At 42.5% G+C, this 27,853-nt stretch overlaps 1 protein-coding gene across 1 annotated transcript; it reads left to right on the forward strand.

Annotated features, from left to right (window-relative positions):
- Positions 1 to 3,587: 3,587 nt before the first annotated feature.
- Positions 3,588 to 26,976, forward strand: LOC112570078 (neuroglobin-like). The gene is made up of 4 exons (XM_025248296.1): positions 3,588 to 3,778; positions 18,875 to 19,106; positions 20,820 to 21,082; positions 22,841 to 26,976. The coding sequence occupies exons 1-3, from the start codon at positions 3,621 to 3,623 to the stop codon at positions 21,030 to 21,032; spliced, it is 603 nt and encodes a 200-aa protein (XP_025104081.1). The 5' UTR covers positions 3,588 to 3,620; the 3' UTR covers positions 21,033 to 21,082; positions 22,841 to 26,976.
- The last annotated feature ends 877 nt before the right edge of the window (positions 26,977 to 27,853 follow it).

The following is a 27,853-nucleotide window of genomic DNA, read 5'->3' on the forward strand; positions in this document are numbered from 1 at the left end:
CAGACATGGCGCTTTGGGTATCATCAACTCGCTGGGTCAAAAGTCAAGAAAAAAGGCACCATCGGTAATTCATGTCACCTTGGAGTACATCATACACATCCCATAATCCTTTTACTAAATTGCCCACAGCCAGTGCGAAAACAGTATGAGGTGGAAGCACTTTCCCTCTAAAATAAAGATTTTAACGCAGAAGGACTCATGCTTAAACTTGTAAAATTACATTATAAAACTGCCTTCTGTCGTTAATTAGATATGAGCTTGACATGGAAAATAGTTTTTATCAAAACCAAGAGAATAAATAATTGTGTTAGTGCCTACCAATATAAGACGATAATTAAATCAGAACACGGCGGAGATTGCTGAGGCTACTTTCAACAACAACTGTTGAATCTTTTTTAAATTAATGTTTATGTGAAATTTATTTGGTGCGATTTCCTTGATACAATTAACACATGATTTCTAATCTCCTAACTGGTTCTAGACTGAGACAGTTCCATGACACAGTACCGGAGATGGTAATTATCAAGTGGGCAAATCAGGTAAAGACAGAAAACTGTAATCAAATGAGAAGACAAACAAACAGTGTGTTTTGTAAACAGAAGTGACGATAGCCCTACTTCTCTGTGCTAATATTTGTCTGAGTACAGCGGGTGAGCAAATGTTCTCACATGTTTCTGGCAATGGTGCTGAAAGTAAACAGGATGGCTGTCCCCGCCCTGGCATTGCAACCGGCATGAAGACGAGCTTTACATCATGCATTGCGACACATATTGCAATATCATGAATGTAAACAAGGAGCCACGAGTTCCTTGTGAGCTGTGTTAGGAATTGCAGCAGCAGCAGCAGCATTTTACACACCCACACCCACACCCACACCCACACCACACCCACACCCACAGAGAGCGAAGATTCTACATGATATAAAAGACATCTTATATTGCTAATCTGTCTCATGTATATCCGAGTCGAAAAAACATTCTGCTATAAAAAAAGCCTTTTTGTCTAATTTTTTTAATTAGTTTGCTTCCTAATTAACTTCAACAGGTAATGACGCAAGTGTTTCCTCAGTTTTCTCTCGTTTACCTAACATTCAGTGTCGAAATTCAGTCTCCAGAGAAGAATTACAAGACATAGTAGTTAGCGAAGGAGAGACAATGAACCAGCTTACGAAAACAAAGAATAGGACAACAAGAAGAGTATATAAAGCCTCGAGGAAAGAAAGAAGGAGGGAAAAATAAAGTCGAGATTTCCAAGAAAATAAATATAGTGTTGTACGAAATAGATGGAATAAAGAAATAAAAGTAACGGAATGAGGTAGGAGAGAAGAGAGGATGACAGCAGACCGCTGTTGGTCTCAAGAACTGTGGAGTATGTTTGTAGCCCTCAGTCACTCGTGGCTCGATAGAGTAAACATCTTGTGGCTGGGAGGACAGGGCCTCCTCCGTGGTCCAGAGCTTGCTGAGTCTCTCTCACGCTCTGCCACTTGAATGGAGCTCGGTATTTTCTTCTCGTTTTCAACTGTTGTCAATGTTTGAGGTTTGTTAGCTCGTTGCTGGACGACGTTTGCTTGCATGGACAAATAGCTTATGTTGTCAAAAATACATTTACATAGAAAGTGGCGAGAAGAGGTTACAATCCATCGTGAGAATAGGGTGCGGGGAATAGGAAGTTCAGATTTTGCAGCATTCTCTTGCAACAACCTTCAATCAGGGACTCGGTCAGTGACTGGGTTGAGAATGACAACGAATGTCTCGATAGTGAGTAGGTTGAGAATGACACAAGGAATGCCTTGATTAGTGAGTAGGTTGAGAATGACTGCCAGTGATTGGGTTAAGTGGGTTGAGAATGACAGCGAATGCCTCAATCAGTGACTGGGTTGAGAATGACAGCAGCCAGTGACTCGGTTAGTGACGGGTTGAGTGGGTTGAGAATGAGTCGGTCAGGGCAGTCACTGGGCTGGAATCTTGCTATCTAATGCTGGACAATCCTCTGAGGTGTCTCCCCCCTCTCCACCTCGTCTCCTACCCTCTGTTGATGACATGATGACATACACGAGTGTCTACGAGCGACTGGCCTGTAGAGACTGACTGACACAAGAATCACGAGGCCGTCAAAGACGAGGGGAAGGATGAGGAACGTCACGTGGACAAGAATTTACCAAGCGAAAAAAAAATGTTAGAAGCTAAACAACTACTGCCATCATCATCATCATCATCATCATCATCATCATCATCATCATCATCATCATCATCATCATCATTGAAGGGGTCGTTTTTTTATTCCTTATCCTCCTTGTCTTTTTTTCCTTATCATCTCTTATCATCGCGTTATCATTTTACCATCTTCGTCATTCTCGCTGTTTTCATTGCTTGCTACTGCCGAGCATCGTGTCACAGTGTTGTTATCACTGATAACAGCTGCCCACTGTTTTTGTTGCAGGCGACGAGGCATTGATCTGCTCACCTCCCCCACTGCCACAGACAGGGGCTAGCAACGGGTTGCGGAGGAGGCAAGTGCGTCTGCCGGCGAGCAACTCGGCCAACGAGCGAGACGCGTGCAAAGCGCAACCAGAGGGCGCCACCGCAGGCAGCTCTCGCATCCTCATCACACATCGACGTGGGCCAGCGTCAGGGATTGGCATGAAGTCTCAACAACCTTTGCTTTCTGCGCTTCGCTGACGATTGAGCATTGTGTCTGAATTATTATTTTTATTATTTGTTGTTGTTTGAAGAACATCTGAGTGTTCGCGTGCCATCCTCACGACGATGTGTCATCCCGAGGGACGTCAGGTGCTCGACATGCCAGCAATAAAGGCGAGAGTCAATCTTTAAAACAATTTCCGGTCGAGTGGAGTTCGTACACACACCTCGAGTGTCAATGATTGTTTGTATTTTCGATCGCTTGGCAACCATGTGATGGTAGCTGACAAAGGATTTGTTTATCATCAGCTTTCCTCGTGCTTGCGGGATCTTTGATTGCAGCTCATCATGAACTTTGACAGAACAGAGATGATGAAGGATGAGAAGGCGCGGTGATGCGATGCTTCACACATTCACAGAAAGAACATCAAAGCAAATAAAGTATCAACCAAATATATCAGCATTCAAAATGCACTCAGAAACAACAAAATTCCAGCAGATTTCGGGCATTCAAAATCAGAATATCAACAGATAGATACCTACATACCTGTGCTAAAAAAAAAAAGCCAACAGACCAATCGTATATAGAGAAAACAGATTTTATCAGAATACTTCAAACTGACAAGAATCAGTGTTGGAAAAGCAATAATTGGTCTGTTGTTTACAAAAAATAGTATTAGCCAAAACAAGGAGTTCAGTGTATGTTTTAGCAGTCATCTTGTCCTGTTTGAAACTGAGTAGATCGAAGACAGGAACTTTTTTGTGCATCGTACGGAAGGACGGACAGAAGCAAAGGTTGGTTGGTGGATGAACATGGTTTTCTACATTTCCCTGTGTAAACTGTGAGCGTTTGTGAGGCATTCGACAAGTAAGGGAAAAGTGTTTAAAAGACAGCCATTACTAAGAGCAGACGCCTGTTACACTCACCAAGTCCGATCTTCCCAGAACCTCACACCTGGTTGACAGCGGAAAGAGGGCGAGATGGGCTGTCAAAACGCCAAGTCGTCCCAAAAGGAGGATTGTGAAGACGAAAAGGAACTCGGGGATTTCCTCACCGTGGAGGAGATCGAGGTCATTCGTCATACGTGGGCGATCGTCAAACAGGACATCCCGGGTACAGGGATGTTCATGTTCACACGGTAAGTCGACAGATGTTCATGTTCACACAGTAAGTCGACAGATGTTCATGTTCATACGGTAAGTCGATGGGATGTTCACGTTTACATAGTATGTCGATGGGATATTCATGTTCATACAGTAAGTCATTGTGATGTTCATGTTCACATGTTCGCGACGATAGCCACCACAGGGGACGACGATACGCCCTCTGCTGGTGATTGAAAAAATGCACGTTATGCTGTAGAGGCAGCGAAAATTTAAGAGAAGAATAGAGAATGAATGAAGAGATCCTTAATAATGACATTAATTTATTATGAGTGGTTTCTGGCATGATGACCTCTGACGTTTTCAGTCGGAACTTGAGTGTTTATGTGGCGGAGGTTGGGGGAAGAGTGCGGGGAGAGGGGGACTCGTGAGGAGAGAATAACATGTGCAGGAAGGTGCTCGTTGAGCAGTTAATGATGACAATTGTTGACAAGTTGTTACAGCATCCGCTATCTCTCCGGTTCTTTTTTTTAATTTCTTGTGTATACGCACGAGTGTGTGTGAATGTACATGCGTGCTTATGTGTGTTCTCGATGCTATAACCCAGTCGTTGTGTCAGTGTTCTCATCAATCTGCACTAAGTGGTGTTCTGGAGGCAGAAGACGTCCCTAGTCCTCAGGATATATATAATAAGATATATATAAAATAAAACTAAGCGTTCTGCTGAGTCTCCACAAAGTAATGTTCTGAACGTCACAGACGACTTTGTACGAAACACGGTTCTCACACTCGTAGTACACCAGGAACACTTGCAACTGTCAAATGACGTAAGCCGGTCTGGTTGGATCATGTGACCTGGCACGAGACTCAGTCGAAAACTTTCTTCAAGTTACCTCTAACCTTATCGTGGGGATGCGGATGAAAATGCAGGTGTTGCTGGTGTTGCTGATGCTGCTGTCATCACGGATGTGTTGGGTAGCGCTGGTGGCGACACGCAGACTGAACTACAGCCAAACCTCAAAGGATAAAAATTCAGCAGAATGTCAGCAACACATTGATGACGCAAGCAAGGGGGCGATCATAGTGCCTTGGGTAAAGTTCAAAGTTCAAAGTTCGTAAAGTTGCTTGAAGAGGGCGGGTATAAACATTTTTTCTTATGATGATAAACGTGTAAATCTGCTTTAAAAACTCCAGCCATTCTATTAAAAAGAACTTGTCCCGCGATGATACCCCGTCTGCACGAGTCTAGCGGCATGACCCTCTGACCAACGGTCCTCTCTTTCCTCTCTTTTTTGATCACCTCCGTTTCCTCAGTCACCTGACAGCACAGAACACAGACATGGCCTTGCAATGGCCACTCCGATTCCAGAAAACATGAAGTCCTGGGCAGGGTGATGAAGACTATTTTCAGCAGCACGTCACTCCTTGGTCTCCCAACAGCCGTTGACCGGTCTCGTCACAGACGTGGGCGAGTTATCCAGCGACAAGGACCGTTTGGGATGACACTGTAAGCTTCGGATAAAATCACGTGATCCTTCCCCAGGTACCCGATTCCTCTCTCCCGCTTCCACATCATTTGTTTGAATTTTGCGAAGATCAGTTTTGCTGCTGAGGAGTTTATATCATATTTTTTCAATAATATGAAGTTTCATTCGCTAGATGACGATTTCACTCCACTTCAGACTTTTTTAAACCTTTTATTTTAATGTCACTGCTTTGGTACATAATGTCAACCTAGCCTTTCTCAAACAGCAGACAAAAGATTTATCTCGCTTTAGCTCTTCATAATGTTCTCATCCACCACAGGTGTGAAGTTTTACGATCTTTAACTAATTTCCTTTGCGTTTTGTCGGATATCTCATTGTCACCCTGACAAGCTCGCAGGCTGTGGTTCAGATCTCGCTTCCAGCCCACGTCATTTCTCGTGAGATGTGGATCCAATTAACCGAATACAGCCACCTTGGCATCAAGCTCCAACAACCAGTCGGACACGTGACATGTGTAAAGCCAGGCAAACATGGCAAGATGACAGTTCTACCGACTCATGAAAGACAAGCAGTTCCCACCCGCTCGTTCTATCCGCTCGACAAGCGCCGCCATGGGAGTAAGGATAATAAGAAGGAAGCAGAGGAGAGAAAAGAATCTAAGAACAACCGGCAGAGGGTGCGAGGTCCTTTTAAACGGTTCACGAGCAGCCTGCCCTTTGAAGCTGAGAAAGTGCGTGTCAAAGGAAATTTTTTTTTTTTTTTTGCATAGCTATCTTTGAATGAAAGATCAGAAACTTCCCATGTGATCAACCTTTCAATGCAACACAGTTGTTGTTGTTGTTTTGAATTTCCTTGTGGGCCACAGGGTGTAGATAGAGGGCAAAATATGGTTTCTGACGAACGTTTGATTTGTGGGGGTTGATGTAACCTCTAGTGCGGCAATCATTCCACACATACACACACATACACACACATACACACACACACATACACACACATGAGATCGCATCTGATGTATTTGTCCAAGCTGTAGTTATAAAGCGATGACATGTCGTTTTTCCATGGCAAACTCGGGACCTCAATCTTAAAATTTTGTTTCAATGCTATTCCTAGGCCCAACAGGTATTAGTTTATGTTTCATTATCCCTAGACATCTTCTCCTACGATTTATAACTACGACCCCAGGGGTAAAACAACACCAGCAAGGTCTGAACACCGCTTTATAACTTCAGAAACAAGGAGCTTGTTTTGATTTCTCCACGATGCCCTCGACAAAGACCTCACCTTCCCTGGTCTTCTCTGACGGGGAGAAAGTGGGTGAGTTGGGGAACCACAGACACACTGCTCTAGCTTCCTTTTCCATCTATTTTTTTTTAAGTAAAGAAAACCATTCAAAAGACCTCCCTGTTTTCAATTCCAGTATTGTCTCCGTGCGTTGTCAGGACATCAGGTCGCGCGGCATCTGATGTACACACCGTTTACCGGATGAAAACGCTGCTTCATCGACATGGCCGCCATCTTGGCTGGCAAGATGGCTTCGTGCTGTGCGGTCAGCGATAACAGGCAGAAAAATAAACCGCGGGCTAGATTGCTTCTGATTCAAATTTTTGTCGACACTGAGAGGGAGGAGGAACACGAGAAAGAACAGAAAAAGAACGGAAATAAGAATATGAAGAACGCTTTCTATGCTGTAGTGTAGTTAGTAACTCATGTCAGTAACTAAAGTTTAGTGTAGTTAGTGGCTCATAATTTTAGTGTAGTTAGTAACTCATAACTTTAGTGTAGTTAGTAGCTCATAACTTTAGTGTAGTTAGCGCACAAAACAGGTGTCAAATTATCAGTCGTAGTTGTATAACCAAGTTTTTATGCAGTCAGTCTGACAATATATTTAATTTTCACTCTATTTGACAATCAGTCAATCAGTTTCTTACGATCGTTAGTCTGACAGGTCACTGTTTCTTTTTCCGCTCATTTGGTCAATGATGAAAGAATGACAGAAGCCATCCGACTCTGCTCCATCTGATCAATGTGTAGGAAGGGATGACAGAAGCCATCTGACCAATGTCTAGGAGTGGATGACAGGAGCCATCTGACCAATGTGTAGGACTGGATGACAGGAGCCATCTGACCAATGTGTAGGACTGGATGACAGGAGCCATCCGACTCTGCTCCATCTGGTCAATGTGTAGGAGTGGATGACAGAAGCCATCTGATCAACATGTAGGAAGGGATGACAGACAGGAGCCAGGAAAATCCCACAAAGCCTGCTTCTCCGTCTAACCTGCCATTGCCCACAATCTGGAGTTCATTACTCGGGAGAAAGAATATCGATCTGATTGATTGAGTGCAACCCTGTGATATCTCTTTGTTACCAGGAGGCTCAATTACAGTCAAACCTTCACACGGGGGAAAAAAAGACTCATAACGCTTTGGGTTGCAAAAAAGTTGCTGCAGATGTTACGAGAGAGTTATCAATAACAAGAGAAGGAGTCTGTAGAGATATATATACACACGTTTATACTCACAGGATATTCCTTATCAAATGAAGAATTATCTGTTGGCTTTTTTTTGTATCGTACATACATTTCTGAAGATGTGTTGTTTTCTGAACCAGTTTCCAAAAAAGTGAAAAAGCCACGGTGTTACGAATGTTCCCTGTGGTTGGTTCAAAATTAGCCGCCATTTTGGAGTAGGCTGACTCTTAACATGAGAAGACGAAGTTCGGGCAAAAGGAGAAGAGGAATCGGGGAAGTGTGATTTATATGTTTATTTTCCTGTAGTACATGCTCCTTATCATATTTTATTACACACTTATGTAGCTTCTTGTTACACGATCCTCAACGTCTGGTCAAAGTGGACCAGCAGTCTCTCTCTCCCCCTCTCTCCCCTCTTTTTTTATTTTCGTCAGCTGTTCTCTAGGGACCTATCCGGCATCAGCAATCCAAACATCGATGAAAGCTAATTGGGGATTAGCTTTGAAAGATGGCGTCAGCTGCGGGAGGGCTAAAGACGGGAAGGGCAGGAGGTATGTAAATGAACCGAGAGACAGGAAGACATGGAGCCGCATGCACAAGGTTGCTAAGTGCGAGCAGGTGGTGACAGTCAGCTAAACTGTGTTTATATTTAAACTGAATTAGAGTTCAGATATCTTGGCTTTTACTACAGGGGAGAGTGAGGATGGTATTCGCGTTAAGAGGGATGTTTTAGGCAACAAGGGATGATGACTAAACCATCCTTTCTCTCTACTTTAGAAAACTTCAGGCCCTTCGAGTTGTGTCTTAGAAACTTCTGAACATCACGACCCAAGTCATTTATAGTGTCGTCTGCTTTCATTGAGACGTGTTCAGTATCGAAGGGGCAAGAGTTTATCGCTAAGACAAAGCAGGTGTTTGTAAATGTGTTGGAACATCTAAATGATGCAAAGTTGCTCTCACAACCGGGGTCGGGGAAGTGCGAGTCCACTTCTCAGTCTGTACAAGCCATTCAAAATGAGCGATTCCGGTGGGACTGAGCATCGTGATGGCCGGCATCCAAAACTGACAGTAGAAGGGAAATCAGACAGGATGTGAAACAGATCAAGTACTTTTACCTCTCGCTTCCGAGACATAAGGCATCAAAAAAAAAAAAAAAAAAAAAAAAAAAAAATGGAGTTGTGACATCACATCCTAATTTGTATGTTGAGTGGGGTTTTTTTAAGGGGAAGGGGAATTGTTTTTTTTTTTTTTTTAGTGCATGTACCGCGTTTGATTTACACGGCCGCCATACTGAATCAGGAAAATCACGTGACGTTCACCTATAGCCTTGGAGAACTCTGCAGAGATTCATCAGTTGACAAAGTTCTCCACAATCAGTGTGCAAATGCCTAGAGTTACAGAGCGTGCTTATAGACCTCCACAGGCACAATCTACGTCACAAACACTCGCAATGCTTGTAAAGACAGATTGACGTCACAACCACTCGCAATGCTTGTATTGACGTCACAAACACTCGCAATGCTTGTGTAGACTGATTGACGTCACAAACACTCGCAATGCTTGTATATACAGAATGACGTCACAAACACTCGCAATGTTTGCTCTCTCTTTCTCTCTCCGTCCCTCAAAAGCCACATACGTATCACCGTAGGTACAACAAAAGCCTAAAAATAGACAAACATCTCATTCATAGTTTCCATTGGTTCCAACGCGCGTACGCACTATCAGACACTACTTTGACACACCGCACGAGAACGCGCGTGCAGACGTAGACTACTGTCTACACGAAACCATTCCGGCTTGACCGAAAACTCTATTTTCCTCACAAAAGACTTCTCGTCAAAGACAGGAAGAAGAATGAGGGACTGTTGCCGGCTGCAGGACCTACATCATGGCTTCCTTCCCCCCAACTCCCTCCCAGGCCTTGTCAAAGAGAAACGGTGCCGCCATTGTTCTGGAAACCGTGTGCGCTGACAACCTTGATGTATTAACGGTGCAATCGCTCCACCTGACGACTGATGGCGACACCAGCGCCAATGTCAGGAAAGCACTTGAAAGACCTCGACTTGTGAGCTGAGTTCACACTGAGCTTGATTGTGGCTAACAACACACCATACTTACAGTCTGTGACGTATACATGACACTTGCGTGTGAACTTGATAAACTGAGCTCAGTTCATCCCCAGAGAACAAGCTTCACTGTTCCTTTGAGCATCTGTAAGCAGAAAGATTATGTGGAGAGAGAGAGGGTGTTTGGGAGAAAGAGAATGTGTGTGTAAGAGAGTATATATATATTTATATTATCTCGTTCGCCCACTTCAGCCATTTTTTTTCCTTTTTCACAGCTATCCTTATAGAATCATTGTATACCGCAGATTTATTCATACTTGTTCAACCATAATATTCGTAAGTAAAAGCTAATCTACAGTTATTTCCACAATACTTTGTGTTTGTGTCACGTGGTGTTACAGACATAACTCGGATGTTGTGACTAGGAAGAATGAAGTGTTTAATCACCTTAAAATAATACAATCGGCTGTGTACCGAAGGAACTTCAAACAAGTTCCAGTAACAAATAAACTCCAGCAGATAATTGAAAGACTTCTGGCATGGAGGCAATGACCCTGTCGCCTCCTGATCGCGTGACCTTTGAGTTGAAAGATCGCTCCGCATCCGCCCATCAACAGTCGCAACGTCTTCTGTCGCGTCGCTTCCGAGTGAACCTCCGCCACCTGGTCCACAACCTAGTGATAGGAAGATCGAGATTTTATGGATGGCATTCAAAACTTTCCTTATGTATTTTATTTATTTTCGGGGATTGTTTTCTCTCCAAAAAGATTTTTAATCAGTCAGTAGTTACTGGGCTAACTGAAAACAGATGGTGACAGATATCAGTGTCACCTGGTTACCTCTGTGGTGAACATGTTAGATGCTGTAAATAACGGTTGATGTAAGACACGATGTCTTAAGGGATAATGTGGGGGTGTGCAGTATCATGCTTAGTGTTCTCAACTTCGATTTTATCGTGGGAGGTAATGTAGGTAGAGGTAAAGGAAGGCATGCTTTCACCTTTCGCATGTCGTGCCCTAGACACAGTAAGCCACTTACAGTTCTGCAGCCATTAAGCTTTGTGCTCGTTACGCACCCAGCTGCCTTTTGTAATGTTAGGTAGGCCGAGGTCATAACGGTGGGGTAGATGAAGTTACGTACATATTACGTGATGGCCACGTAGGAAAGCGCGGAAGAGTCATGGGTATAGGATAAAAGGCTAGGTGGGTTTAGCTTAATGCTTAAAGACAGAAAGTCTCATCTCATGTACCGCAGGATATAAGAAAGTAGGTGACTGGCTGACAGGTTTCTATCAAAGTGATGACAGTTTGACTAATAAGAGCACATCCTGTGAAGATGTCAGCCTGTAAATAATAGATGACAGTTGACAGTAGCAAGGTGGGCTTGCAGGACTGCTACTTTAGATGACAGACAAAGCTTGAAGACAATATCCACTGGCTGTATGCATGGCTGTACTGGCTTTAGTTTACCTGACTGTAACTTATTCATGTCTGGACTGTCTGACAAGTGAATCCCATGGTTACGGGCTTGGACTCCAAAATGCTTCAATACAATTTGCTGTCATTATCTGTAATTTGATCTTGCCAGTGAACTCTCTCAGACTTCTCCTACTTCCTGTCTGTCTCCTTGTGCATCGATAAGAACCAGTGTTGTGACGACTGTCATCACTTCAAATATTTTAAAATTTCATTTCCTTTTTTTTTTTTGCTCTTTGTAGCTTGCCCACAGCAACCACCGTCTCTCTGCATGTTTGTGGGCTTTCTCTCGCTCTTTTTTGAATCCATGCCTCCTTTCGTTTCTCCCTCCCATGCACTCACGTTTCCCTGCTCTTTATGTCCGGAAAAAAGACTCGAGCCACCGCGACTGGAGTTGTCTGTGGTGTAATTTAACCAGGCATCTTCACTTACACGGAGAGCTGAGTGCCCATAGTAACAGGCTGAGGATGCTGAGTAAGGAAATGTAGCTACGTGCACGTTCACACACACTCACACACACACACACACACTCTCTCACACACACACAACTTGAGTTTTAGTAGCAGACTGACGGGCAAGTAAGGTCTAGTTATACAAAGGCATAGAGAACTCGATTAAAAAAATTTAAATTGTTGATCATCTACCAGTGAGCACTGGCCCATAGCCAAGCATGCGCAGTGAGCTGCTTCCGGCACGGAACAACACAAACACGTGGTTGTTATCTTGATTTTATAAACATACATCATCATCGTCATCGTCGTCATCATCATCATCATCAATGGTCATATTTCAATTCCATCTCACTGTCACGTGATCATTCATCAAACCAAGATGACCACCTCTACCAAACCACCCTGACACACACTACTCCTGTGTCCACCTCTCCCTGCAGCCTCGCTCTCATCCTCCCTTGCAATCTCACTTCTCATTCCTCTACCCCAAGAGGTCATCTGACTTTGTCAAAATCAACTTACTGCAAACTCCGCTCCCAGGAGGGAAGGAAAAAAGACACCCGAACCTTTTCTTACCGCGGATGAGGATGCGCGACAGCACTTGAGTGGAGAGCTCTCTAGCACCGGAACACGAACAAGTGTGCGTGACACCTGTTACTTGCCAAGTAACCCAGGAGCAGCAGTGAAATTTTATTCCCTGCTATAACGAAGTTTTAAGTTCGTTATCCGCTGCTTACATTTTTACAGATAATTAGATTGTAATATTCACTGTGCGCCTAATTTGGAGGCGCGGGTGGTGAGTCGGGTGGGAGCGGGGTGTAGACGGGGAGGAGAGGACAGGTACAGATAAGTGATTGTGCGGCCTCACAGCGATAAGCACGGGCTCCCAGTCTAATTTGCCAACATGTAATGTGCGGGAGAAGAACTCTTCTGTGTCGGAGGTTTCTTTAATTTATCTTTGATTAGCTTCCGGTAAAGTAGTGTTTGGGAACTTCCGGGCCTGCTAAGGCAATCGCAGATTTCAGTCAATCTATAAACTTTTTTTCATAGAAACATAAATGTATATTAAGCCAATAATAATAATAATAATAATAATAATAATAATAATAATAATAATAATAATAATAATAATAATAATAATAATAATACATCATCACGCAAATTTTGAGGGACAAGCAAGGGACGCCTATTACGGGATAGACAGGACACATACCACAACAGTCGTATCTCTTTTCCCCATCTCTCTCTCTGTCATCTCTTTCTGTCTCTCTCTCTCTGTCATCCCCAACTCTCTCTCCCTCTGGGTGCAGTAGCAAGTCGCATGCTAGCTACCTTGTCCAGGGTTCAGATCTCCTCTTAGGGCTGACGTAGCTCTCTGAATATGGTCCCAACTCTGGCCGTCGGGGGATTTCTTCAGGGAATCTCCAGGCGCCATTTTCCCATCCCATGAATATCACCACAAGATGGAAGATTTGTTTCCATCAGATAACCCATTTCTTTATCTTCCTCACACAAGCGCGCGCACACACACACACAACCGTTTCCTGTCAGTTTTCCTCCCATGGAAAAGAATAAAGCCCTCGGCCTTATGCCAGGCCGTAAGTTACCTCGCAGTCTCCCGATGAAAGATGAAAGAAGACAGAAACGAGATGTTAATTGCCTCCGACACAGAGGGACCTGTCAGCAAATTTCTTTCATTTCTGATGTTCCAGGTACCTCACTCGGAAACTCCAAACAGAAACCGTCAGCGACTGTATTTTTTAATTAACATTTTTTAATGCCTCTTATTAATTAACCAAGACAACAAATAAAAACACCGACAAGCACAAGTGGCTGTTCTCCATCTCCTTCAACCAGTTTCCATTTCCTCAGCTCCATTCCTTGTCCAAGTTCGTTACTACTCTCCCGCGAAGAGCTTTCATGATAATTTACAATCTATCACTCCATTCCCTGCTTCTAGTTCAAAGTAAAGAGAAAGATGATGTTTTTATGTTTCTTTCCAATGAATAAATGAAATATCTTCTTATGTAAGCATAGAATGCTGAGACTTGGGTGTTTAGTGTTGTGTTACATTACAGCAACACTTAAGAAGGAAGATGGCCGCCACACATTCCTCTCGCACGTTAAATTCAATCTACAGAGCGAATGGTGGCTGGCTTCCCCGCCTTCGCTTGCTAATGGCTTCCAGAAACTTCTCCACGACGGTGTGTGTGACCAGGAGCCACCCCGTGCATTATTAACGTGAAGCGGGGAACAGACGGCGGCAACATGGCGGGACTCGCGTTCGGTACTATCGTGACGTAGTGATCGCCACAACACGTCACAGGTCAGGTACAGCGAGCGCCAAGCACCGAGGGGGCAGCAGACGGCAGACTCGTTGACGACAGCTGTCGTGATGATCAAAGGGCATGCGATGAAATAGGCATAAACAGCATTTAGGTGGAATGAGTGTCTGTCATGTCTGCCACGGAATGAGCTTTACTCATGGCAGGAATGCTGGGAAGGACACCAGGAGATCCGTGTCCAAGAGATAAACTTTAGTATGTCAGTGGCATAGTATTCTTACCTTTTTTAGTACGATCATAAAGAAAATTTGTGAAAAAAAATATTTTTGATATTTTTTCTTTAATTATTGTATATTTCCGAACAAATATTCATCATGATAAAAATAATAAAAGGTAAGAATGCTTGGTGTCGAAAATATGGCGTAGTCTCTTACCTACCTACAGTTGATCTCTTGGACACGAAGAGACAAAAAGAGTGTGTGTGTGAGAGAGAGAGAACAACCTTCGAGTGCTAAGTCCACAGACTGTTTTTAACCCTTTCTTTCTGGCTGGCTTTCAACAACATACATTTGTCATGGCTTTGGCAAGACCACCTTTCATGTCTGTCTCAAAGACCGGCACCGAGCCATAATGTCTATACTCCGAGGAGAAACCCCCAGAGAATTATTGGCCGCTAGAATGTCGCTAATGGAAATCTAACGATTATTGTGATGTTGATGGCCATACAGATCGTCGTCTGTCCCAGACAAGTCCCTTCCTGTGCCACCGGCAAAAAATTAACATAGTTATTAAAGATTAGGAGCGCGGAACCCAAGAAATTTGCAAATGAAGAAGGTGGACCTTTCAGAACCAGATAGCGGCCTTTTTAATTCTTTTTTTTTTTCTCTTTTTTCCTGCGACACGTGCGTCATGGAGTGATAAAAGCGGGTAATTATTCATGCGGAATTTACAAGTGAGAAGTTTAAAGCGGATGTTTTCTTGTTTTAAAGCTTCTGGCTCGTATCCCACCATGGGCAAAACTATTTCTGTGAGTGTGTGTGTCCGGCAAGACACGTTCGTCCCCGTGTGGCGGGACAGTCAAAATGTCACCAATATACAATCCGTGACGTGTCATCTGAATAGTTATCATCTCACCATCGGTGACATGTCGAATGAAGCATGTCACTGGGTCCACAAAGCCGTTTGTAGTCGCGGGCTGACACTAAGGACCATTGTAGTGCCATCAAAGGAGCTGTAGCTGACCATATTCTTGATGACCTCCTGTGCAAAATGTCGGTCAACTACCTTCATGAGTGGAACCTTAGTGCTGGGCCAAGGAGCTGGCAGAGAAGGGCATGGAGGAAATCTCTTCTTTCTTTGTTTTTCTCCTCCTTTGCTCTCTTCCTTTCTCCTTCTTTCGTTCACCTCTCTTCCAGTCCCCAATCCACATTTCTTCTTCCTCGCACTCTATTCTCCTCATCCCCACCTCTTGGTTGGATGAAGTTTCTCAGGGAGGCTTCAAGGAATTGTGGTTAACATGTTTGATTATGGAACTAGTTGAAGTCTAAACTAATTTTCAAGTTTGGTTCCCAAACTGTCACCGCGCACCCAGCAAACACGGGCATGGCATTTATACGGCGCGGGAAGGGCTGAGGAAGGAAAGGGTTGTCCTTCATCTCTATCATCCTGCCCTAGACACGATGAACCACTTAAGTTTACTACTTCTAGGGTATGGGACTCTTTCCTTCTTTTTTTAAAAAATAATTTTGTTATTTCTCGGCGAGGATGTGTCATCATACTGACATGACACTCGGTGTCATTACGACACGTGGGACTGCGTGTCCTCGTCTCCGTCAATCGTTCTTAATCTCGGAATATTTGCCCAAACCCCGAAAAGTGTTGAATAACGGAGAGGAAAATGAGTTCAGTAACTGGTTGCACATGTTTCTGAACTTTAAAACTGCTCTAAGAAGCAAATGTGTAAAATAAATTGCTCACAAATCATTTAGATGTGTCTCGTCACTTCGACACGTTTTGAAAGTGGTTTATAAATTTGGAACACTTGCTCTGGAAATGTTAATACAGTTTTAACAGCAATAATCTTGTTATCAGCAACAGCTTCAGAGAAGAACTCAGGGGTTTAAAAACAAACAAAAGATCCTATAACCAAATAAAACAGAGACAAATCGCTACACATTTCAACAAACTGATATCACCAGAATTATTAAAGAACGAGCGTTGGCTAGTAACGAAAGCACAACATAAACACGTGATCTTTTTAAAATCTTTAATTGGAGATGATTAAAATGTTCATTGATTTAGCAGTTTTATGTTACTTATCAAATTTAAATTAGAATTTTAATACATAATTAGCATAATCCCCAGATAGGTTTTGCATAAAGAACTCTTCTGAATGGTCAGGCATCAAATCGTCTCACTGTAGTATTTTTCTTTTCTTTTCTTTTCTTTCATTTTCTTTTCTCTTTTTTTCTTTTCTTTTCTTTTCCTTTTTTTGTTGCGGTCGAGATGGCCAGTCGAGTCAAAAAATAAAACAAAAAACAAATTCTCTTAGTGCAGAAAGACAAATTATACTTACACTGTAAGAGATCGTATATTCCCACAATTAAACTGTACAGAAAGGTCGTAAATTTTCATAATAACACCTAGTTCTCCCACATTCCCACTATTACAGGGCTCACACCAATATTTCCGTAATTACACTGGACTGAAAGACATTCCCATAATTACAGTAAGACAGGAGCAATGAAATCAATGCCAAACCACGACGAACGGTAACGAGCGAAAAATGAAATAAAAAGTGGGTTTCATATTTTTAAAATATAAAGATAGGCTGACATCTAGCACCTCCTGCGAACAAACCGAACCTACTTCGATATGCTGCGACCTTCGCAGTTTTTTTCCCCAGATAGTGTTATGAAGATAAGAGGGAAGAAGTGATTAAGGTGGGAAGGAATAAAAATAAAATAAAGTAGGTCTGGAGTTGTGCTTACTTTTCCCAAATATTACCTCCCTTTGTACCGGATGAAGGAAGACACCTGGCGGAAGATGATGACGTAGGGAGAGATCTGGAGTTCTCCACCAGGTGCACGCCCTGACCTGGATGCAGGTGGTCACAACCCCGCTGCTGCGATTGGGCCCGGACCCACGGAAGGGAGGATGTCGTGCTACTGGGGCAGATAACTGAGATAAGATAGCTGCTGGCCAAACACAAGGACTTCTGTGAAGAGGAGAGCAGCAGAGCGTGAGATGAGCGTGAAGTGCAAGTGAGTGTCAGACAGGTACACTGCAACACGTGCACCAGCAATGGCGTCCGGCCTCATGCTTGTGAATGGAACCTCTCAGAGGTCAACGCTCTTAAGTTCAGCATTAAGTTTGTGACAGCACTAACACTTACACTTACTGTTCGAACTTTTAAAGCCAATTTTCCGAACTCAAACAGCTCGAACCACTGAAAATGACTGCCCAAACAAACGGAACGGAGGTCATGAACTCTGTTGGCCGTAAAAACCAAACCATCTTTCGGTTTTTTTCACAGAAACGATTTGTCATTCATTTTTACCCTCTCTCGGGACGATATTCAAAATCAACCTGACACATTTATTTGTTTTGTTCCCTTATGCCTGTAAGCCCTCTAAAATTTAAATGCAATCAAGCCGTTATCAAAGAAAACAACAACAAAGCATCTCCTCACATTAACCTCCTGGTCACATCTCACAGACCTCCGGAATGGCGTCTCCGCGTTATTTATGTCCTGACCGGCGTGGAGAGAAATAATTTATGTCAGCTTTTCCCAGAGAATGATACTTTGTTTTCTGGAAAATCCCGTTTGAAATTTATTCTAGAATTAGGACCTAGAGTCACGTGACGGAGGTGGTGAAAACTCTTCAGCTAAATGGCTGCTTCTCTCGGGAGGGTCAAAGGGTGTGAATGCTCGGCAAGATAAAGTTTACACGTCAGCTCATCACAAGGAGTCTACTGATGAAGACAGCGATATGAGGACAAGGTACTGTTCTTATTGCTGCAGAAAGAAATCGTGTCAGTTGTTCTCTTTCTACTTTTTTTCTGGGAATGAGGGAGGGTGTGGATGGGGAAAGTGTCGGGAGAGGGGTTAGGGTGTGAAAAGACTTTCCACATGAAGCTTGATTACATATCAGATAATGCAGGACTGAATGACACGAGCTCTGTGACATAATTGGCACTAATTAGAAGGGTTGAAAAACAAGGTTAAGGCTCCGTACCCTTAGGGGTCTAAAGCCCGCGAAGTGTAAGTGGTTCACCGTGAAACTGGCCAGATAGAAGGGGGAGCGCAACCTTCTCTGCCTGTTACCTTCGTGGATAAATCAGTCCTCCTCCGCCTGGTGCATGTTGGGAACATCCTCGTGTTTTCTGAACAAACACCAGAAAGCTGACATTTACAGAGAAAAAAATTGATAAGAGTTTGCAAAGTTCAAGCGAATAGATACCTTGGAACAGACTCGTGTTACTGTCTTCGTCAACAAGTAAAGTTTACTATTAGACTGCTGCCCGTTACAGATTCTGTTGTTTCTTTGTTGATTGGTACTAATAATATATTTTTGACTTTATAGATTTTGTTACTATTTAAATTGTTTCAAGTGTATGGATTATGTGCAGCTATTGTCTCAGCAATAAACACTGTGGACATTTCGTTGTTTATCTCTGACAGGAAAGAAAATATTCAGTGGGTTCCTGATTCGAGATGGGTCTTGACATTTTCAGTTGTGTGTTATATTTGTTTGTATCAGTTACTTTTTGGACTACGAGCCAGTTTAATTATGTGTCGCTGTGTGAGAGAGAGAGATCATAAACTGTTTTTGTTTTCTCTTGAAATCCTCCGTTGAGCGCCTTTCTCTTTGCCCTGCTGATTACAGACTGTTTGAGCTGCAGAGTGACTTCAAGAAGTTCTTTAAGCGAATGATGACACAGACAGAAACAGGAGAATACGACTTCGACCGCAACAAGCTTGGTAACCATGCCAACGTCGTCATGACGGCCCTCGACAAGGCGGTGGACAGTTTGGACGACTCCTCGTTCCTGTCGAAGGGTCTGGCCGAGCTGGGGGAGCGCCACAAGATGTACAACGTCAAGTCAGAAATGATACCAGTATGTTTGTATGTCTGTTTGTTTGTTTGTTTGTTTGTTTGTTTGTTTGTTTGTTTGTTTGTTTGTTTGTTTCTTTCTTTCTTTCTTTCTTTTTTTTTGTTTCTTTGTTTCTTTGTCTGGGCCTGCCTGCTGTTTGTCGTCATCTCCGTCCGATACCGGTTTGTTTGTTTGTTTGTTTGTTTGTTTGTTTGTTTGTTTGTTTGTTTGTTTGTTTGTTTGTTTGTCTGTATGTCTGGGCCTGCCTGCTGTTTGTCGTTCTGTCTGTCCTGTTTGTTGTTTGTTTTTCTGCGCGTGCGTGTCGTGTCATGCTTTGCCCATAAATGGTCTCGAACAATCGTTTCTTCCCTTCCACATCATAGCAAGTGGGCAAAATCACCGGAGCGTGGAAAATCGCAGTCTACAGTCAGCCTGGTCTTTCTGTGTGAGATCGATTTCATACCGCCTACCTTCAGCTTCATTGCCAGAATTTTCTAACTGAACAAGCACATTGCCATCAACTTGCCAAAGTCTGCAGTTTTCCAAATGACAACCATTCATATCCGGTCAAAATGTGATTAGATTAGCAAAACAAATCCCAAAATAGAAGTTCTATACAAGCGTGACACGGGAAAATGTATTCATGATATTTTTGAGCAGAAATCTGGTCGTTTTAGTGGAATATGACATTTGTTGTTTTTCAGTTCTTGAACCATACAATAAATCTGCAAAATATCACATTATTTGCTATCAATTTGCCTTGACACTGATTGTTCTTGCTATTGTTTACTTCACGGTACCCTGTAAGACATAAAACCTCATTCATATATTTCGGTTTAAAGATGTTAAAAGCGCAAACCATGATTTACAAGGACTAGTGTAGTAATATTATCTTCTGGCAAACAGACTTTACACTAACGGGCAAAATAGTAAATAAACAATTTAGCTTTAGGAAGTGAAATCGTCTCTTAACATTTTAGTCGTTGGTGAGAAAAGTGATTGAGACCTCACTTCTGTCTGGAGTTATGAGTGCCGTGCCCATGTCCTCCCTCCTGCCTTCCTCAGCCCTCTACTGAGTTGGGTATCCTTTCCCCAAACTCTCGGAGGCAGGGAGGGAAAAGTTCGTTGAAAAAAAGGTTACAGGAATATTCCCGCTGGATTGGGATGCCACCACTGTACTGCCCATAAAGCCAAACATAATCATCCTCAATTCATTCATTTCATCCTGAAACTGGCAAGGCGGAACCAGTCGGAGGAGAGCTCTGATAGAGAAGTGAACTCTTGACCCTTCCCCCCCCAGTGAACAGATTGTTCATTCATTCACTCACACAGCTTTTCTTCTGTTTGTCACGGCGTTCATTGCCTTCAACGTGATCTTACTTAAATCTTCAATATTATCGTGGGAATAGGAAAGGTATTATTAGCACTGTGTAATGAGTTTATATCTGTGTAATGAGTTTACATCTCATTGACACTGTTAGATGAACATACACATACACAACAACACAGACACATGGATGTTTAAGCTGTGAAGACCTCGACCATCGAGAGAGCAGGGAGCACGTGATCATGAGACCTATCTTGGTGTCACTGTTGTAACCTCTGTGTACGCATGGGGATGTTTATAGAGAATGGCTGAGTGGTATTCACCCAGATGTTTAGAAATATCATCTTGTTTTACCAGAAATAAATGTTCTAGTCCTTTAATCGTGCGTGGACTGTTGGCTGTGGCTGCAGTACATGTGGCCGGCAGTGCGAGACGCCCTGAAGAAGGCGCTGGCCGAGGACTTCACGGTGGAGGCTGAGTTGGCCTGGAAACACGTCTTCGACTACATCGTCTCCAAGATGGCGCAGGGAATCAACAGTGGCTCGGGATCCCCCACCAAGACCTCCACTCCCAAGAACATCTCCCCGCTCCATGACAGTGGGGCCAATGGAATCCCTCCCTAGCAAAGATGAAGGCCTTACCTTACGAATGCCTGGAGTTGTCGGAACCATTGGTAAGATGCTCTCTTTAGCTCTCAGCTTCATTTGCGCTTTTCTTCTCTTTTTTGATATTTGTTGCTGACGCTTGGTTTGCTAAGATGTTTTATTAACGACTTTTGTCATCGTCGTCATCATCATGATGGTGGTGATCGTCGTCATATCATCATCGCTGCTATCATCAATCACATATTTTAGACCCATCCTAGCAAGCAAAGTTTTGTCATTGACATCTCTTTTGACATTTCTCGACGATAAGTCGTTAAAGATCAGATAACATAAACATTAAAATCGATATCGTTTAAATGTGATCACTATTAAATTATATTTTTTTAAGAAAACGTCCTCGCAGATGTCAAGATCAAGGGCCTGTCACAAAAAAACAAAAAAAAAATTACTGGGGAAAAAAAGAGTTTTCTAGTCTAGACACATACAAAGGTCGTAACTACTCCTATAATTTTTTTAAACTGCAACTTCCAACATGCCCGGGGAGCTTTGATTTCACGATGGACGACCCCGATATCCCCGAGAGAAACGTTTATGACCTGACGTCAAGTCTACGACCCTTGTCTACACAGAGACCAGCCTCGTGTCCACACAGCACTCGCACAGTTAAGGAGAGTCATCCATCTACCTGTCAGGCACCTGCGTGGGCGGAGTTAGCCAAGGGCTGATTACGACCTCCTCAAATAGCCTCGTATCTAAAGCCAAGGAACAGGCTGTCGGCCATACGTCACCGTCATGCATGCCTCTCCACAATACAGTTTGTTACCTTGGCAATGCGTGGATGGTTATAAATACCCTCCATACAGTATCTGGAGGGGAAAAGACATGAACTAGTTTACCATAGCATCGTCAACGGCACGTTCGGATAGATCGCGATGATCCAGGGTGGGCATTGTCATCCGACTTTCCAAGTTTTATCATCAATATTTACAGGGAATGTAAATATTCAGTATTCCAGTATTGAGAATACAAGAGAATGTCTGCGAGGCAGGCCAGGAAATGTTAAATCAATGCAGTATGATGAATGAGTTCATTGTTCCATGTCCCCGGGTAGGTGGGAGCGTGGGTGGATGCACGTGTTTGGACTGGCGTCAAAATCAGAAAATATTTCTCTTGGTTCCATAAAGAATTGTGCTGATCTCCCATTACATTCTGGTGGAAGACAAAACCTAGCCTTAGTTTTGAAGATGAAGGGTCGTTAAGCTGATTTGCTGGTTTAACAAAGGTCAGAAAAGCGAGAGAAAGAGAGATAAAAAGAGAGAAAAAAACGAGAGAAAAGAGGAAAGAAGAAAAGAGAACTAAGCCGACAGGAATAACAATCAATTAAGTTTTGCTATCCGCTGGAGGATATTGTCATTTAAATCCCTACATCGAGAGTTCTTTCTTTACTGCTGTAATTTTAGGTGTTAAAATTTGAAAGAAAAATTACGACAGAGGGAGAAAAATAAGTGAGGTTCGCACTTCGTGGTCTCGGGACAGCTGAAGAACTCAGTGTTAATGTTTGTTACGAGAGTCTTTCTCAACATGACTGCAAACTCTTGTTGAAAATAAAGTTCAGGCACGAGCTTGAAGTCTGACCAGCATCCTCCCTCCCTCCTTCCCACATCCCTCCTTCACATTCATCACACAAACTACAAGACACCACGAGTTCTGAACATTGCTGCAATCATTAAGTTATCGTTTTTATCTTTATCACCCTGTTGATCTACATTCCTCTTCCTACAACATTTAATGACACATCCATCTTTGCCTTTTTCTTTTTTTTCCAGGCTATGCTTTCTTGTTGTCCCCACGGATACCGAATCTGCAAAAAGACATCAACTGACAAGATTTCAGTCCCTTTCTGTGGTCCTCATCGTCGACAGCGTTATCAGTGTCACGTGGGATCCGTATTGATTGCATAGCCTGGCATCTGCTGATTAGGTTTGCTAATGGACTAGAAAAAAAAGACAGCCCGAGAGTAGGATTTCTCTAAAGGAAATGCAATACGTTTCTGAATTTCTTCACACCTGCCGCACTTCAGGTGAGCTTAATTTTTGAAGGAAGGAACGCTGAAAGAGGAGGAATTGTTGGAGGGAACTCTGAAAGTCATCCTGCGTGTTAAAAAAAAATGTCATGTCTAACATCTGTCATTCTTTGTGACTGACACTGCAGTGACAGATGCTTCTCATCTAGAACATGAGATGGTAAATGACACATTTAGTCTCGCAGTCGTGACTTGCCAAATGTGTCTTGCGAGTCACTACTGACACTTGCTTGCCAAGTGTCGTGCGGCGGATGGAAGAGACCAGGCAAGTGTCATTTACAAACTTCTATAAGTGCTGGCAGGTGTAGGTAAATGTGTCACAGAGTATCTACACAGGGCATTACTGACACTATAGGCAAGTGTGTCTGCGACCTCCATGACAGTCTCAAGCCAGACACTTTCATACTCTGTTATCCTTGATCGTCACATCATCACATCTATTCTCATTATGCCTTAAGTTTTGTTTATCAGCACCATTAGAAGCTGGAAGTAATGGTACAGCAAAGCACACATGTGTCGCGGTTTAAATTCCGACTGACTTTCAACAATGTAAAACCGACTTGTGTCATCGTCTGGCGACGAGGTGTGATTGGTAGATGATAGCAGCAGCTGTGATTTAATAAGGGCACCCTGTGAAGCAGAAGATTAGATGACCAGGAGGGTCTGTGACATTCTTGAAGTCTTCCTGCCCATGTGCAATTAAGTAATTTTTTTGGGAGAGACGAGACAGAAGTTTTTGTCTTAATCACAGCCGTGCTTTTGATTGCTCGCACCTGAGCGGCTCGCCTCTGTCCAGCTCACCTGTAACCGTCATTGTCTCATGGTACGCACTCGTTTCGCGCGCCGTCCGATCAGTCAGTCCGCTGACCGCTGGTCGTAGGTCTAGCGCCGCACCCCGGGTATGTCGAACAGCCCTTGCTGGACAGCTGACTACTTTTGATGTGCGGCTGCCTTCCGCCTCCGCCATCTCCTATACATCCCAGCCACTACCCGCATCCCTCTGTTTCAGAACAAGAAGCCACCCTGTCACCTGAACATGTTCACCCACCGCTCTATAGGCCAGTTTCAGTTCGTATAGTGTTTGTCTACCGAGACTAAGGAGAATACTGGAACAGGAAGCACGAGACACCATCTTGGTTGAGCAGCTAATGATTGTGCAATGAAACCACCGTTCTGATATTCCAGACTATTATTTCAAATTTAAAAACACAGAAGAGATTTGACATACTATAGAAAAAAAATTAATCAACAGGTTCATCGCGTACTTCTAGACTAGAGAGCTGGACCACCAAGATGGCGCCTGATGACGTTATGACCCTTTCAATAAATAATAACTCTGTAGTATTATTATTATTATAAAGTTAATTTATAGGGCGCTTTATATCCACTATCAAAGGTTAACTCAAAGAGCTTGACAAAAAATAAAAACAATAATATATATATATACGGACACACACAACAAAACATGTAAACGTCGTGTCTATAGAAATCCACATGGCAAGATGAAGGATGTGTGGTTCGTATTTGCTCGATCCACTTGAAGAACTGTAAGCGAAAAGATGTTTTCTCACAACACGTACAGACTCCTCGCTGATAGCTAGCAGGTTATTTTTGCTTTGGTTGTATTGGCCTTTTCCGACATTTCTACCACACATACTCGCTTCGTGTTATTTTGAGGGTGTGTAAGCTGTCTGCCCTTAAAAGCTGCACGCCGAAAGAAGATCCAGATGTGAGACAACCTTCTAAGACATAGCTAGAGAGGGTCTGAACTGCTCGAGTTAAAAGACATGATCGGTATTGAGGGTGTGTCTTGTGTTTCATTCTATCGACACGTGTGGATCTCATTTTCTCTCGTAAAGACGTTCACGGCACCACATGCTGAAGATGATGCATCTCTAGTGTAACTAAATGTGTTGCTTGCAAATATCCGTTTTTCTTCCTCTTCCCCCGCTCCATCTTGACAGTGTGTACTCTGCGGGACCTGTTTCTTGCCATGCAGCACTGTCATCTGTATCATGGTATGTGTGTAGCCCACTTCACTGAGCACTGCTCACGCTTGCAGTATTATGACAAGAGCATGATCAGACTGCTTTTTCATGTCACAAGTGTTTCTATAAATGAACTGGTGCGTGCATCACTAAAGGCACGACTTATCAATTCTGATAATCTTGTACAAAACATTGACATCATGCATTGTGCACTTTCTTTCAATTGTGCTTTATTCTGAAGTGGGAGACTGTAAGGTTGACGGTACCCTTGCGGTGCATGATGGTCTGCTCACCCACAGGCAGGCATATACATACGTGAAATGTACTCGCATATCAAATGTAATTTCACATTAACAGGAGTATGGAGTGTGATATTTGACTATTTTGCATATATACTAATAGCTTTGAAATGACTGCATGATGTTTTTCATTAACCTTTTTCACACACACACAAAAAGAAGGCATCGGTCTAGGCTCTGAAATTCAAAACGTTTGATGGTACAGGAGTACCTCGGCACTCGACCATCGTGCTAGAAAATTGCCCGAGACTTTAAGCATACCTAGGCGATTATTGCAGAAACAATAAAGGGAGAAGAGATAATTTTATTGTGCGTAGATTTCAAGCAGTAAACACCCGTCCTGGTGCTGTTTTCACCCTCTCGTGTGTATTTTTTTTAACCTGTATATATATATATACACACGTATATACAGGGTCATCACAAAACAAAAAAGTTGTCGACACTTGAACTGATAGGCACTCGACCGAACTTTCCAAATTATGGTCGAGTGTTGATCGAAATACCAGTATTTTTTCCGAGTCTCAATTATATAGCTATAGCATATTTTACATCATAACTTTGGTTATACGTGGAAATACTGACGTTACAGACAAAGTATAAAACAAAATGTTTTTATACGGCTGAAAATTTCCAGTAGGAAAACGCAAGGTGCCTCATTGTGTCAAACAAGGGAGCTAACTCCTTTACGTGGTCATTTGCTCTGAGTTGTCTGATGCGAATTATCTCCCTTTTTATTTTACTTGGAAAGTATGATAAAACATTGCCTAAGGTTCACCTTGTTTCATCGGTATATCCTTTACACTTGTAAATATTATGCTCACTTGTGTTGAAAATGTTATCATCTCATTTATCTTTTAGGTGTTTCTTTTCAAGTGCATTGGTATTTCACTCAGTATTCACATGGCAAGAGACAAGAGCTTGATCTCGTCACATCTTGACAAGGCATCAAGTTAACATTATATAGAACAGTGAATCAACGTAAATAAGAGATTGATGAAGGTGTGACTCTGAGACCATCTGAACCAGATACTCGATATCAGGTGGGGTGGATGAAAGTGCAAAGCCAAGAAAGACAACAGCAACACTACCAACCAAAGCAAATCTATCAGAAATGATGTTTCCCCTCTGCTTTAAAAACCTGATCATCTTCCTCTATGCATCCAAGTCCCTGACTGGACTTTTAAGAATGTAAGCTATAAAAATAGGAAACAAAAGAAAGATCCTTCTTTAACAAAAACTTTAACACCTACGAATATTTTTTTTTAAATCAAGCAAATACCTCAATCGTAAGGTATGCAGTATTTAAAAATGTAACACAAAAGAGAGTATAGGCCAGGAGATAACAGAGCTGGACAAAAGAGAGGACAGTGTCCATGAGTGAAAATCTGACATTCGGCAGATCTCATATAATGGCAAGTGTTGAAAGATTATAACAAGTCCACTAACCCCACATCTAAAAAAATGAAAGTAATGATTATCATGATTTATCATTTCATTGTTACATCAGAAACAAAGGTCATTTACTGCTTTCCTATTAAAATCTTTCCAAAAATGTCTTTTTTGTATTAAAAATGTGTGTTCATTGAAAAAAAGACTTTGGTGTCTGCATCTGTTTGTCCATCTGTACAAAAGCTACCAAGTGTCACATGTCACAAGAACATTGCCATTTTGATCCATGAATGAATTCGTAAAAATTAACGGACCACAAGCCTGCTGCCTTAACAACATAAGCTACAGACCTACACAATGGCAATAAAGGACTAGTGATCGCAATTATGTTTTCTAATGATTGAGTAGAGCTCACATCTGGCTGAACACATCCTTTCTGTTCTCAAGAAAGACAGTAACAAACACCACCATACACATAGGTAGGTCAACACAACAGACATGAGCATTATACATGAGTATGTCTATACTGTCAAGGCCTTAGCCAATGGGAAAGCTTCAACCATTTGCTAATTAGGCATGATTTTTTACCTCAAGTGACTGCTATGATCACGATAACAAACAGAAAAAACTATTTTCCATGTTCATCCTATGATAATGAAATGAGCAAACCAGAGATCTACAGGAAGAGGGCAGATGGCTTGCAAACAATGAACAAAAGAAATGCCTATCGTTTATGAACAAAACCACGAATTTTCATGAAGTCAAAACAAAAGTGGAATCCTCTTTGTCAAGTTATTGATGCCTGGAATTTTCAAAAGAAATCAAATTCTGTTTTTAAGTATAGACCTATCAACTTTAGTAACTTACATCGTCCTTATCAATATCTACTGGTGCTGAAAACTCTTTTCTGATATGCTTACAGCATCTGAGACAATAATGATAATAAATGTGCACTTTATATAATCAGAATCATCCTCATGCACTAAGAGCTTGACACAAAGACTTAACATGCAGTACATGAAGAAACAGAAAGATATGAAACTACTAGGATAAAGTATAACAGGCACAAAGAAAACAGTA

Source organism: Pomacea canaliculata, linkage group LG8 (genome assembly GCF_003073045.1).
Source record: "Pomacea canaliculata isolate SZHN2017 linkage group LG8, ASM307304v1, whole genome shotgun sequence".
NCBI lineage: Eukaryota > Metazoa > Mollusca > Gastropoda > Architaenioglossa > Ampullariidae > Pomacea > Pomacea canaliculata.